At 39.8% G+C, this 13,701-nt stretch overlaps 1 protein-coding gene across 1 annotated transcript; it reads left to right on the top strand.

The window, feature by feature from the left end:
• Positions 1 to 295: 295 nt before the first annotated feature.
• Positions 296 to 13,673, top strand: LOC141348971 (uncharacterized). Its single transcript, XM_073865669.1, has 2 exons — positions 296 to 1,127; positions 11,402 to 13,673. The coding sequence occupies exon 2, from the start codon at positions 11,404 to 11,406 to the stop codon at positions 12,964 to 12,966; it is 1,563 nt and encodes a 520-aa protein (XP_073721770.1). The 5' UTR covers positions 296 to 1,127; positions 11,402 to 11,403; the 3' UTR covers positions 12,967 to 13,673.
• The last annotated feature ends 28 nt before the right edge of the window (positions 13,674 to 13,701 follow it).

The raw sequence follows: 13,701 nt of genomic DNA, 5'->3' as shown, positions 1-13,701 counted from the left end.
TGGCCTAACGTTGGCCCAACGTTGTTTTAGTGGTTTTTAAGTTGGCAGAAGGTTGGTAAGGTTTTTTTTAGGTTGGCAGAAGGTCTGCCGGCCGTCCAATAACATGGTTGGCCCAACGTTGGCCCAACGGACAAAATTACGTTGGGCCAACGTCAGCACCCAACGTTGGCCCAACACAACAACAAACGTTGGGCCAACGTTGGGCCAACGTCTGTTTGCTACCTGGGAAGGTTGCTTCATTGCGTTTCAATACTGATTTGTTATTTTAACTTTGTTTTGAGCACATGATCAAGATGTTTATGTGCCTGTTCCAGGTAAAACTGGCCTTAAACAAATATTCAACATACTTTTAGCATCAAACATTTTCGTTTTTTTTTTTTTTAGATTTTTTAATTAGATTTCATTGTAATGCCATAATTATAATTGAGCTTTAATTTCAAAATTTTAAGAAAATCAAGATGACCTGACTAATTTTTGTGAAATTAGCCTAAAACAAAACACATACACAAAGCAGTTGAGTGCACTTAAACAGTGCTTTATCAGACATGATAGGTTGAAAGAAAATGCCATCAAGACTTTAAAATGCCATTAGAGACAGTTCCCTTCAGAAGCATTATACATACAGCTTTGTGTCTGCAGAACGCCCGAAATAAAACAAAAAATGATTTGCCGATCGCATGTTAGGTAGCAAAATGCACATATTCAGGTACCATGCATTTTAACTATGTAGTTTATTTTGAATTGTATTAATTTATATAGTAATTATACAATAATTTAGCAGTAATAAAAAAGATCAATATTATTTTATTGCATTCATGTAAGCATATGCATAATTCCGCACTGAATGTAGGAGTGGTTTTGATGTACTAATGTGTCTGCCTGTGGGATGGATTGAGTTTAAAAAGCCGAGTCTGCCTGCTGAATAATATGTAATCAAGGCTGTTATGGTTTTTTGTACATTTTTTCTTTACTCATCTTCTTAGTAGCATTTATAATTTGACATCTCTTTGAGTTTACACCTCATTCCAGGAGATGGCGGTAATGCGCATTGTTTGCAAACTGCCAAGAAGACGAAGAAGAAGATGAACAGAAGCAGAGGAGGAAGATAAGTCTACACACGTGTATCGGTAACTATACTTTAACTCTTTATCATCATTTAAACAAGTCTCAAATGTTTCAATTAATTTTCACATGAGGCGCGTGCACGAGAATATAATGATGATGTCACTGTTATATTTCTGTCCTGTATGTTACGAGTTGATCCTGATTTAAACACTGTATACTGTGCTCAGATCAGCTATAAAGCTCAAGACAAACATGAATGTATTTACTGTTGATCGATGTTGTAGAGAAAAAAAAGCGGAAATTCAGTTTTTAGTTTACATTGAGGGTGTGTACAACAAACACCACAGCAGATTATCTTCATCTTATGCTTTATCATTTACATTTCACTCGTTTAAACTTCAAATCTCTTTGTTTACTGCACTCGCTGCTGGAAAAACCATGCTGGTTTGGTGCTGGTTTAGCTGGTGGTTTTTCCAGCAGGGTATATACCTCGGGTTTACAACATTTTAACATTTATTTTATGAACACTTCTACATTACTTGCTAGTAGGAAAGCACACAATAGTTACAAAGCAACTTTATGTATGAACATGTAAATAATAGAGAAAAATAAGCACAACTAGCGGTTAGGGGTGGGCGGTATGACCAAAATTTTATAGGCTATATCTATAGGATTCATTTCATATCATGATAAAGATATGAAATTCCACAGCGACACTCCGCTGAGACTCGGGTCGCTTCCTGTAATCACGTCACTACTTCAGCAAGTCCTGATTGGTTAACGCGGCTCAGAAATCCGCAAAGTTCAGATTTTTCAACTTGCGCATTTCCTGCGGCAACGCTCAAAAGCACTCTTGCGGCGGCGTTTTGAACCAGCTGCAGCTTGTTTACCTGATTTGCATGGCATCCCCCGAGTTACAATAGTCTATTCTAGAGGTCATAAAAGCATGGATAAGCTTTTCTGCATCTGATGCAGACAGCATATGGCATATTTTTGAGATATTTCTAAGATGGAAGAATGTTTCAGAGTTTTTTTTATATCTTTTAATAAAGTTTTATGTTATTAAAATATTTAATGCCATAGAATTATCATAATTCTTGCAAAAAAACGTTTATATACATGCATAAAAAGAAGATAAAAACAAACAAAATCCAAGCTCACTGAAATATAAACAGTCAGTTATGAAAGAATGATGTACATTGCATATCTTATTAAATGTAGAAAAGTGGTTTAGTCAAGAGCAGTGAGAGATTTTCACAAAAACATGAGTGACAGACAGGAGTAAATTAGGTAACTTCCCCTTTAAGACCAAAGTCTGGATCCAATCTACTGTTATGTTGCATTCACACCAACCGCGGTAGAGGCGGCAAATACACGTTATTCGCATGTAGTTGGACGCTTGAAGTTGGACGCATTTGAGTTTAGGCACTTAATTTGCGCATACATTTCTAGGGATTCGAGACATTCACACGGAAATTTGCATCATGGGAGGGGCTTCTGCCACTCCGCTGAGACTCGGGTCGCTTCCTGTAATCACGTCACTACTTCAGCAAGTCCTGATTGGTTAACGCGGCTCAGAAATCCGCAAAGTTCAGATTTTTCAACTTGCGCATTTCCTGCGGCAACGCTCAAAAGCACTCTTGCGGCGGCGTTTTGAACCAGCTGTAGCTTGTTTACCTGATTTGCATGGCATCCCCCGAGTTACAATAGTCTATTCTAGAGGTCATAAAAGCATGGATAAGCTTTTCTGCATCTGATGCAGACAGCATATGGCATATTTTTGAGATATTTCTAAGATGGAAGAATGCTGTGCGGCAGACGTTGAAGATATGACTATCGAAAGATAGATTGCTGTCAAACATTACGCCTAAATTCTTAACCATGGAAGATGGCACCACCGTGCAGCCATCTATGGACAACTTGTAATCTGACATATGTTTGGAGCGATTTGGTTCAATAATAAGTATCTCAGTCTTATTGGAGTTTAGCATAAGAAAGTTATGTGCCATCCAGTGCCTAATATCACTAATGCAGTCTGTTAGCTTAGCAAACTGGTGGGTTTCGCTAGGATGTGACGAGATGTAAAGCTGGGTATCATCCGCATAGCAGTGAAAACTTATGTTATGTTTCCTGAATATGTCTCCTAGGGGTAACATGTATAACGAGAACAGGATAGGACCTAAAACCGATCCCTGCGGTACACCGTATTTAACCAGGGAGTGATATGACTCTTCCTCGTTTACATAAACAAAGTGATATCGATTGTTTAGATACGATCTAAACCAGGCTAACGCCTGACCACTGATGCCAACATAGTTTTCTAGTCTATTGAGTAAGATTCTGTGATCTATTGTGTCAAAGGCTGCACTAAGGTCTAGTAATATAAGGATTGAGATTTCACCACGATCGGATGTTAATAGGAGGTCATTTGTAACTCTAAGCAGCGCTGTCTCTGTACTATGGTGGGGCCTGAATCCTGATTGGAACTTTTCATATGTATTATTATTCGTAGGGCTGGGCGATTAATCGAAAAATAACCGAAACCGAAATTCAGAACCTCTAACCGACATTATTTTATCATGTCCGTTTTTTCGGTTTTTAATCCTGTTAATACTTTCCCTTTAAAAACAAACTGCTGCGTGTGATGTTGCGTAACTCCGCCCCGTCCTGTCAGTGGCACAGCGAAACATGGAGGAGAACTCAAACACTGTTTAACTGAGCAGCAGGATCATCTAGTGCCCAAAAGAAGCACAGTACTTTTTTTTAAGAAGTACTCGCGAATGTGCAGGCACCTGTGACAAAAATACGGAATGCGCAATCGGGTTTTTACCGCACACGCGCTCAGTTTAATCTACCGATGGGTCTCTAAGCAGCCCGGGTAATGTCATCACATCTCACTCACTCAAAACCATGAAAAGACGCGCCCGCGTGAGTTTAATTAGACACTTCAGAGATGAAGGAGAGAGAGAACGGGAGAACTTCTAGTCTACATTAACACCAAAAGCATTACAGATGAGAATAAATGGCTTAGACATCAGTGCCCAGTTAAGAAAAAATGGATTGAATACAAGAAACGTGTAAAGGATACAGTCCAAGTATGTATTTTGCCCTACTCATCTCATTACAATATGCTATCTGGATACAACTTATTATGTATGTATCTTATGTCTATAATTAGTCATGGGGGTTGTATGATTCTTTGGTTTATAACTTCCCATTCTGAAAGTTTCATCAATTGTACATAATGACATGCAACATCTGCATAGAGTTAAGTCTATTTAATATTTTTCAGTAATGCAGTTATTTTGGGAAAAATGTGAATAATTGCATTGCAGGCTGATTTAAGGTGTGCCCTAAACTTTCCAACCTTGTCAGTGAACTATGAGGCAAAAAATAATCGTTTATTAATCGTAACCGATGTCAAATGTTAGATTAACCGAGGTTTTGATTTTAGGTCAAATCGCCCAGCCCTAATTATTCGCTATGAATGTGTGTAGCTGGCTTGCCACTACTTTTTCTAATATTTTAGAAAGAAAAGGTAGATTTGAGATTGGTCTAAAGTTATTTAGATCTCCCTGGTCAAGGTTTGGTTTTTTAATGAGCGGTCTAATAACTGCTAGTTTGAAAGCTGTTGGAACGTATCCTAATTCTAGAGATGAGTTAAAGATATTTAGTACCGTGTCTGACACTACATGAAATACCTCTTTTAGTAATTTTGTGGGAATTGGGTCTAGTATACAGGACGATGATTTGGATGACGTTACTAATTTAGAGAGCTCTTCTATTGTAGTAGGTTTAAATGACTCAAGATGTTCGTATGGTAATCTAGTGGTAAATGTACTATTGGGTAGAGTGGTGGCTGCTTGCGTAGCTTCGATGTTTTCCCTAATAAACATAATTTTGTTAGTAAAGATGTTCATGAAGTCATTACTATTGTGTTGGAGTTTACTATTGGAATCTGTTTGTTCTTTATTTCTAGTCAGTTTCGCAACTGTGCTATATAGGAAACGAGGGTTGTTATGATTTTCTTTAATAAGCGTACTAAGATAGGTAGATCTGGCAGTTTTAATAGCCTGTCTGTAGTGTTGAACACTCTCTTTCCATGCTGAACGCCATACCTCTAACTTTGTGCTTCAGTAGTTTCTTTCCATTTTTCTAGCTAGGGCTGCAGTATGATGGTCATACCATGGAGCTGGCGGTTTTTCTTTGATTCTCTTTTTTCGAATGGGAGCAACGGCATCCAACGTGCTAGTGGAAACGTTGTTCAGGTTTTCTATTATAATATCCAGATCTTCACGATTATCTGCTACATGTTTCATTTGAGACAGGTCTGGAAGAGTGCTAATAAAGCTATCTTTAGTGGTGGAAATTATTGTTCTGGCTAATCTGTAGCATCCTATCTAGGTCCTATCTAGAAGTATCGTGTATGACACAAGGCAATGGTCTGAAATGGCATCGCTCTGGGGTGATATTTGATGTCATCAATATTGAGTCAGAGTGACAGAATTAAAGGTGCAGCGTGTAATTTTTAGAAGGATCTCTTGACAGAAATGCAAAATTATATCCAAAAATATATTATCAGGGGTGTGTAAAGACCTTTCATAATGAGCCGTTATGTTTTTATTACCTTAGAATGAGAAGTTTTTATCTACATACACCGAGGGTCCCCTTACGTGGAAGTCGCCATTTTGTGCTACCATGTTTCTACAGAAGCCCTTAACGGACAAACTTTCTTTACTAAGTTGTCTCCGATGATGACATGCTTTTCCAGCGGTGACTATCGTAGCTTCTCTATGCGTTTCAAAAGCGAGGGGTGAGCAGTGGACTGAGCCATTGGTTGCAATTTGCAACCTCACCACTAGATGCCGCTAAAATATACACACTGAACCTTTAAGTCTAATGGGTGCTTACGAGTATGCGTGGGCCCTGACACGTTTTGTTTATTACAGAGAGAATTAAGAACATCAATAAACGCACGTCCTAATGTATCTTTTGGGTTATCCACATGGATATTAAAATCACCAACAATAAGAGCTTTATCTACAGTGACTGTAAGCTCAGATAGGAAGTCTTCAATTTCTTTAAGAAAATCTGTGTGGTGGCCCGGAGGCCTGTATATGGTAGCTTAAAGATGGAGTCCACGATGTTTGAAAAACGCTTTGGAAAAGGAGACGGGCCGACTTCCAAAACACACTTACAGCCAATCAGCAGTAAGGAGCGTGTCTACTAACCGACATCCTTGCCGGGTTGCGTATGTGTGGGGCGGGTCTATCAACAGAAGGTCCAGATTCTATTGGGGTAGGGGCGTGTTTGTTTAGGTGATTTCAAATATCAACACTGGCTTTCAAACATCGTGGACTCCGCCTTTAAATGAACAAAAGCTGTTTGTTGTTACGATCAGTTATTTCCATTTTTAACAGTATTATTTCAAACGAATTAAATTTTAGTTCGAATTTATGGTTTACTTTAAATATTTTGTTGTATATTGTAGATACACCACCCCCTCTCCCTTTTAGACGAGGAACGTGTTTATAGTAATAGTCTTTTGGGGTGGATTCGTTCAAACTAATGTAATCGTCTGCTTTAAGCCAGGTCTCTGTTAAACAGAGTGCATCTAAGTTTTGGTCAGTAATTATTTCATTGATAATTGGTTCTTTATTGGTAAGCGATCTAATGTTAAGAAGGCCGAATTTTAACATTTGAGTTTCATCTGTTAATGTATTGTGTTCTAATTTTATGTTAATAAGATTTGTGCGAGACGAGGTAAACGGTGCTCTGTATTTATTTGTTCGAGGAACAGACACAGTCGAGATGTGTTGGTACTCTGTTAAAAAAGGCTCTATGTGCTGGGATATATGTGATCTTGACATGTCAAGGCAGCTAACAGACTGATGGGTAAGCCGATCTGTCTGTTTCCTGACCTGGGCCCTGGATAGTCAGACAATATCAAAAGTAAGACTGTTGGCCAGATTTCTAGAGAGTATAGCACTTCCTTCCGGAGACGGATGGAGGCCATCTCTCTTTAGCAGGTCAGGTCTTCCCCGGAAATGCTTCCAATTGTCTATAAACCCTACGTTATGCTGAGGGCACCACTTTGACATAAACATATTGTTTATGTATACTTTCATTTTTTCTTGTTTGTTGCTTGATAAGAAAAAAAATCGGAAATCGGATCTGAATCGGGCAATTTGCTTGTTAAGAAAATCTGTGTAAAAATCGGCCATGAAAAATCAAGATCGTGCATCCCCAAGCTTTACTGCTGTCGCTCTTCTCATAATTGTTGTTGTGTTTTGAGCCATTTTTTGATTTTAAAAGCGAGTGATATACCGCAGACAGTTTGGTGCAAATTCAGAAATAGGAGAGATTACACTGCTGTTGTTATTGTTACACAGACTACAGAACGTGTGCACAGGCATACCGCATCATAGGGAGGGAGAAAGCTTGCACGCAGACTCTCACTTCTGCTAATCTTTCTTCAAATCATGTTTACTCAATTAGTCGTTTTTGTCAGAAACATCCATGAGTCCATGACTGTTGATGTTTACGCAAAATAGAAAGTATATGGAGGAACGTACATGTGAGAGAGAGGCGCTCGCATGCAACATAAGAGAGAGAGAGAGAGAGAGAGAGACGTGCTGAGCACTCGCAACAATGAATTGAGCTGTTTTAAATATTTTTTTAAAATAAAAATGTAAATGGGAATCATGAAAAATCTATTTGTGGCGGCATTTTTCAAAATCAAAGCAGTGAATGCAGGGGGAGAGGGAGGAAAGGAGATAGCATAGCACAGGGGTTTTCAAACTTTTTGTGTGTGTGGACCACTATTTGTAATCAAGAATTTTCGCGGACCACCTCATAATACTTATTATAAAAATGTCTACACAAAGTTCAGAATTAATCTGCACATCTAAATAGTCTTACTAGCACTAAAACTATAACTGGTCATCACATCAGTACAACAGGTTTCTTAAAAGAAAGTTTACTGCACAAAACGGCTGCCAAATCATACACCAATCCATTTTGTACGGCACTGAACTTGAATGTCACGGCCGAGCGCCACTGGCCTATTTTAGTAATCACACAATAACTTGACAATTTAATTTAAAATTTATAGCAATATTCTTTAGTGATAGACCGATATATCGGCCGGCCGATATATCGGGCCGATATTTGCGAGTTTTATGTGTATCGGCATCGGCCGATACATGGCTGCTGTGTTTGCCGATTTTTCCGGCAGAATTTACAGACAGAGTGCTGGAACCCGCAAACGATTGCAGGTCATGTGACTAAAAACAACCAACCTTTTCACGACAACATTGAAAGCTCGGCTTAACAGCTGATCATAGCTGAACAAAGTGGGGTTTTTTTCATCTCTATGGGGCGGTTTCCTGGACAGGGATTAGACTAGTCCTAGACTACAATAAATGTAAGACTGTGCAAACTAATAACATCTCTTTTTAACAACATGCCATTTTTTACATAATTTTTATGATGTAAATTGAGTGAGCAAAACCAGTATCGGCTCCAAATATTGGCTCAAGAAAATTGGCAGCCTGTATCGGTCATCGGCTAAGGCTGATGAAACAAAAATCGGTATCGACATCGGCACTGAAAAATCCATATCGGTCGATCCCTAATATATCAGTATTATTTAAATACATATTCTCAGTGTTGGGAAAGTTCTACATGAACTAGTTTAGTTCACAAATTTTAAAAAGAACTAGTTCAGTTCATAGTTCATATTTAAAAATTTTGAACTAGTTCACAGTTCCAAAAATGAACTAATTTATAGTTCTTTTTTCCCATATTATTATTTTTTAAGTGATTGCCATTCTAGCCCATCTAGAACCACCACAGACAGCAATTATTTTATCAGTTTTAACACTGAAGCTAAATGCATCAGATTTCATCTTCATATCCAACTTTAAATCCTTATCCAACCAGGGTTAACATTAGCATTGACTGTCTTTTAATTTTTGTATTTGCTTGCACATACCTTGAAAGGCTAGCCGGGTGGGGGTCGCACCTCGGGCGAGAAGCGCTGGTAGGCATTGCGTGTATGACAACTCACAGGTATTGCACACCACACGTGCATGTTAAATAGCGTGAGGCGAGCTTAGTCAAAGTCTACTTCAAGATCCAGAATATGCGTTAGCAGCCAATGTTAATCGTTAACGATTTAAGACAAATATGATGTTATTTAATGTTAAACAATTTGAGTGGCGCGGCAAGAATTTCAGCAGCGTCTGTGTTGTTTTGATGACGCATGCAGCGTGACTGGTGAACACTGACTGGTGGCGATGTTGCCAGATTGGGTGTTTTTTTCGCTACACATTAAGGCATGTTTACAGTGTGTTTTAGTCGGGTTTGCACCTGGAAGACTATAGAAATCTGGCACCCTATTGAACGACGTTAAACTGAGAGAGCGGGCCGTTCACAGGCACCAGAATGAATGAGTTCACAGTAGCATTCATCATGCAGTCATACAGTACTTTCAGTTCAAGTTCGCCTGAAATATGAACGAGTTCATGAACTTTCGTTCAATGAACTTGTTCAGGCACAACACTGCATATTCTTAAAATATACATATTCTTATTTTGCCTTTACATGGACCACCTGCAGTACCCTCACGGACCACTAGTGGTCCGCGGACCACAGTTTGGGAATGGCCGGGGGTGCGCAAAGACTGGTTTGGAGGTGAATTACATTGGACTAGTGATGAGCAAGTCACTCGAAACTTGCATCATTTAACCCGATCCCTAAAATTATTTGCAGGGATCGAGAGGGTACATAAGGCTCTATAAGTAAGTGAAGGTAAGGGGGTGCTGACCCAGTGGTGGTTTTAAAGGCCAGAAACAGAGCCATAAATTTGATGCGAGCTGCTATAAGAAGCTAGTGTAACTTGACAAAGAGAGGAGTGACATGCGCCCTCTTTGGCTCATTGAAGACCACTCTTGCCGCTGCATTCTAAATCATCTGTAGGTGTTTGGTTGTGCAGGCTGGAAGCTCTGGACAGGACAGGACAAGAGCTGCGTAGCGTGTTCATTTAGGAAAGGTCTAATTTTCCTAATATTGTAGAGGATGAATCTACAAGAGCGAGTGGTGCTGGCAACATGCTCAGTGAAGCTAAGCCGATCATCAATCACCACTCCCAGGTTTTTGGCCGTCCTGGAAGGCGTGATGATCGAGGAACCTAGCTGAATGGAAAGGTTGTGCAGAATCTTTGGTTCAGATGATGTGACAAGCAGTTCTGTCTTCGCAAGGTTAAGCTGGAGATGGTGGTCCTTCATCCAGAGTGAGATGTCCCTCAGGCATGCCGAAATGCGGGCAGAAACCGTGGCATCATCAGGGTGAAACGACAAGTGGAGTTGAGCATAGCAGTGGTAGGAAAAGCCATGTTTTTGAATGACAGAACCCAGGGATGTCATATATATGAGTAGCGGTCCAAGCACAGAGCCTTGAGGCACCCCGGAATCGAGACACTGGGGATCAGAGACGTCACCTCTCTAGGATACCCGAAATGACCTACCTGAGAGGTACGACTTTAACCATAAAAGCGCTGTGTCAGAGACACCCATAGCCATGAGGGTCGACAGGAGGATGCGGTGATTGACCATGTCAAAAGCGGCAGATAGATCCAGTAAGATCAGCACAGATGATTTGGAGGCTGCCCTTGCCCGCCTTAGGGCTTCAATTACTGAGCTAAAACTTCACAAGTCTAAAAACAAATACACTTACATGTTTCTGTAGACTCCTGTTGATAACTGCTTCACCTGAAGACTGAGCTCTTAATATTGTTTATATACTTTCCTGGCATTGGCCACCCCTTGGTAACAATCAACAACTAAGTTAACTATTTCCCCGCCAGCGTTTTTAAAAAAAGTTGCCAGCCAGTGGCAGAATTTTTCATGATTTTCACAAAAGTTGAATGCCTTCTAGAAAATGTTCATCTTTAAATATATAAACAAACAATATATCAAATGAAAGAACAGACCCTCTGCTTTCAAAAAAAAAAACGTTATTTAGTTCTCTTTTTGTCACCTCTCAAATATGGATAGGTTTCTTCAAAAACACCAAATTTTGAGCAAAAAGCTGAGATAATTCCATTTGTAAAGGACTTTTGATAGAGATCAGATGCAGAGTGATCTTTACGGCACAGAGTTCTTTCTCTTTCACGTGAGGCACTACTTCTGGGTAGTGTAAGTTACGGAAGATTACCATACGAACATCTTCAGTCATTTAAGGCTACTAGTGTTGTGGCTCTGAAAAGGGCTGTGTAAAAACTGAATTGAATTTGTTTTTAAATACATTTCTGACAATGTAATGTTTATTTTAGATATGATGGAAGTAAAAGAAGAAACTCGGGACCTGAATGAAGTGGAGGAGAGACAACAGGAACCTCATGATGTCATCACTAAAGAGGAATATCCTGATTGTTTACAAATCTCAACGAAAATAAAAGGACCCAAACATTCAGTCGGTTCTCATCACGGTGGAAAGAGTTTCACAAGAAACGGACATCATTGGGAAGAAATGAGCATTGACGATAAGGAGAGACGTCACACTTGCCAGCAGTGTGGAAAGAGTTATGCATTTAGGAGTAAACTTAGGACACATTTGAAAACTCACACTGGAGAGAGGCCGTACAAATGCACAGAGTGTGAAAAAAGTTTTGTATGTGCAAAAACACTTCAGAATCATCTAAGGATTCACACTGGAGAGAAGCCTTTCACTTGCACTCAGTGTGGAAAGAGTTATGCATTAAGAGGTTCCCTTAGGGCACACGCGAAAACTCACACTGGAGAGAAGTCGTACAAATGCACACAGTGTGAAAAAATGTTTGTATGTGCAAGAAGACTTCAGAATCATCTAAGGATTCACACTGGAGAGAAGCCTTACACCTGCACTCAGTGTGGAAAGAGTTATGCATTAAGGGGTTCCTTTAGGACACACGTGCAAACTCACACTGGAGAGAGGCCATACAAATGCACACAGTGTAAAAAACGTTTTATATGTGCAAGAATACTTGACAATCATCTAAGGATTCACACTGGAGAGAAGCCTTTCACCTGCCCTCAGTGTGGGAAGAGTTATGCATTTAGGTGTTCCCTTAGGATACACTTGAGAAATCACACTGGAGAGAGGCCATACAAATGCACTCAGTGTGGAAAAAGTTTTTCACGTGCTGAAACACTTAAGGATCATCTAATGATTCACACTGGAGGAAAACCTCACACCTGCCCTCAGTGTGGAAAGAGTTTTGCACTAAAATCAAACCTTAGGGTTCACGAAAGATCTCATGCCAAAGAAAAGCTATACACCTGCCCTCAGTGTGAAATGAGTTTCATAAAGAAACAACAACTTAAGTCCCACATAAAAATTCACACTGGCGAGAGACCTTTTATTTGCCCTCAGTGTGAAAAGAGTTTCATAACGAAACAACAACTTACGTCCCACATAAAAATTCACAATCGTGAGAAACATTTTATTTGCCCTCAGTGTGAAATGAGTTTCATAACGAAACAACAACTTACGTCCCACATAAAAATTCACACTCGTGAGAAACCTTTTATTTGCCCTCAGTGTGAAATGAGTTTCATAACGAAACAACAACTTACGTCCCACATATTAATTCACACTGGTCTAAAACCTTTCACCTGCTCTCAGTGTGCAAAGAGTTTTGCAAGCAAAACAAGCCTTATGGCTCACGAAAGAATTCACACCTGGGACAAGCCTTTCACCTGCCTTCAGTGTGGAAAGGTTTTTGTGCAATTATCAAACCTTAGCTCTCACAAAAGGATTCACACCGGAGACAAGCCTTTCACTTGCCCTCAGTGTGGAAAGGCTTGTGCGCAATTATCAAACCTTAGGACTAGTGAAAGGATTCACACCGGAGAATAAACATACACAAGCCTCTCTGTGGTGGATTTACTTCAATGCTTAAGGTCATTGTCCTGCTGCATCAACCACCTTCTACTGAGCCTCAACTGGTGAAGACTGACATTATCATGTAGGATATTTTGTTAAACTCTGGAATTCATTTCCCCCTCGATGATGGCAAGTGGTCCAGGCCCTGAGGCAGCAAAGCATGCTCAAATCATGATGTTCTCTCCACCATACTTCACTGTTGGGATGATGTTTGTAAGCTGTGCCCTTTTTGCACCAAAGTATTTTTCCAAACAATTAAACTTTTATTTCATCAGTGTATAAAATAGTTTCCCAGTAGCACTGGGGTTTGCCAAGGTGTTCTTTTGCAAACTTCAGGCTCACCGCAATGTTTTTCGGGAGTTATGGTAGGCTTCCTCCATGGTGTTCTGCAATAGACACTGTGCCTGTTCCAAGACTTTTGTATGGTAGACTCATGAACAGAAATGGGTGCCAGTTCCAATTATCTTTTTCAAGCATTCTGACTTATTAACACAGTTATAGAGTTGTTTCCTCATGCTAAACGTAGGCAAAGTGTCAAAAATGCAGTTGGGCGTGTTTCAGAGTATTTCTGTGCCGAATGCACTTCGCCAGGGTTCGTACAAGTTTCGGCTAATTTTTTTCGATTACGGTTCTAACTGACGTTTCAGGGGTTTTCGATACGTATCACTTCTTTATATGGGCTTCCGCCGGAAAACTTCTCCCGGAAAA

The sequence above is a fragment of the Misgurnus anguillicaudatus genome, unplaced genomic scaffold (assembly GCF_027580225.2).
Source record: "Misgurnus anguillicaudatus unplaced genomic scaffold, ASM2758022v2 HiC_scaffold_32, whole genome shotgun sequence".
Lineage (NCBI taxonomy): Eukaryota > Metazoa > Chordata > Actinopteri > Cypriniformes > Cobitidae > Misgurnus > Misgurnus anguillicaudatus.
This window is presented reverse-complemented; position numbering and strand designations above follow the sequence as displayed.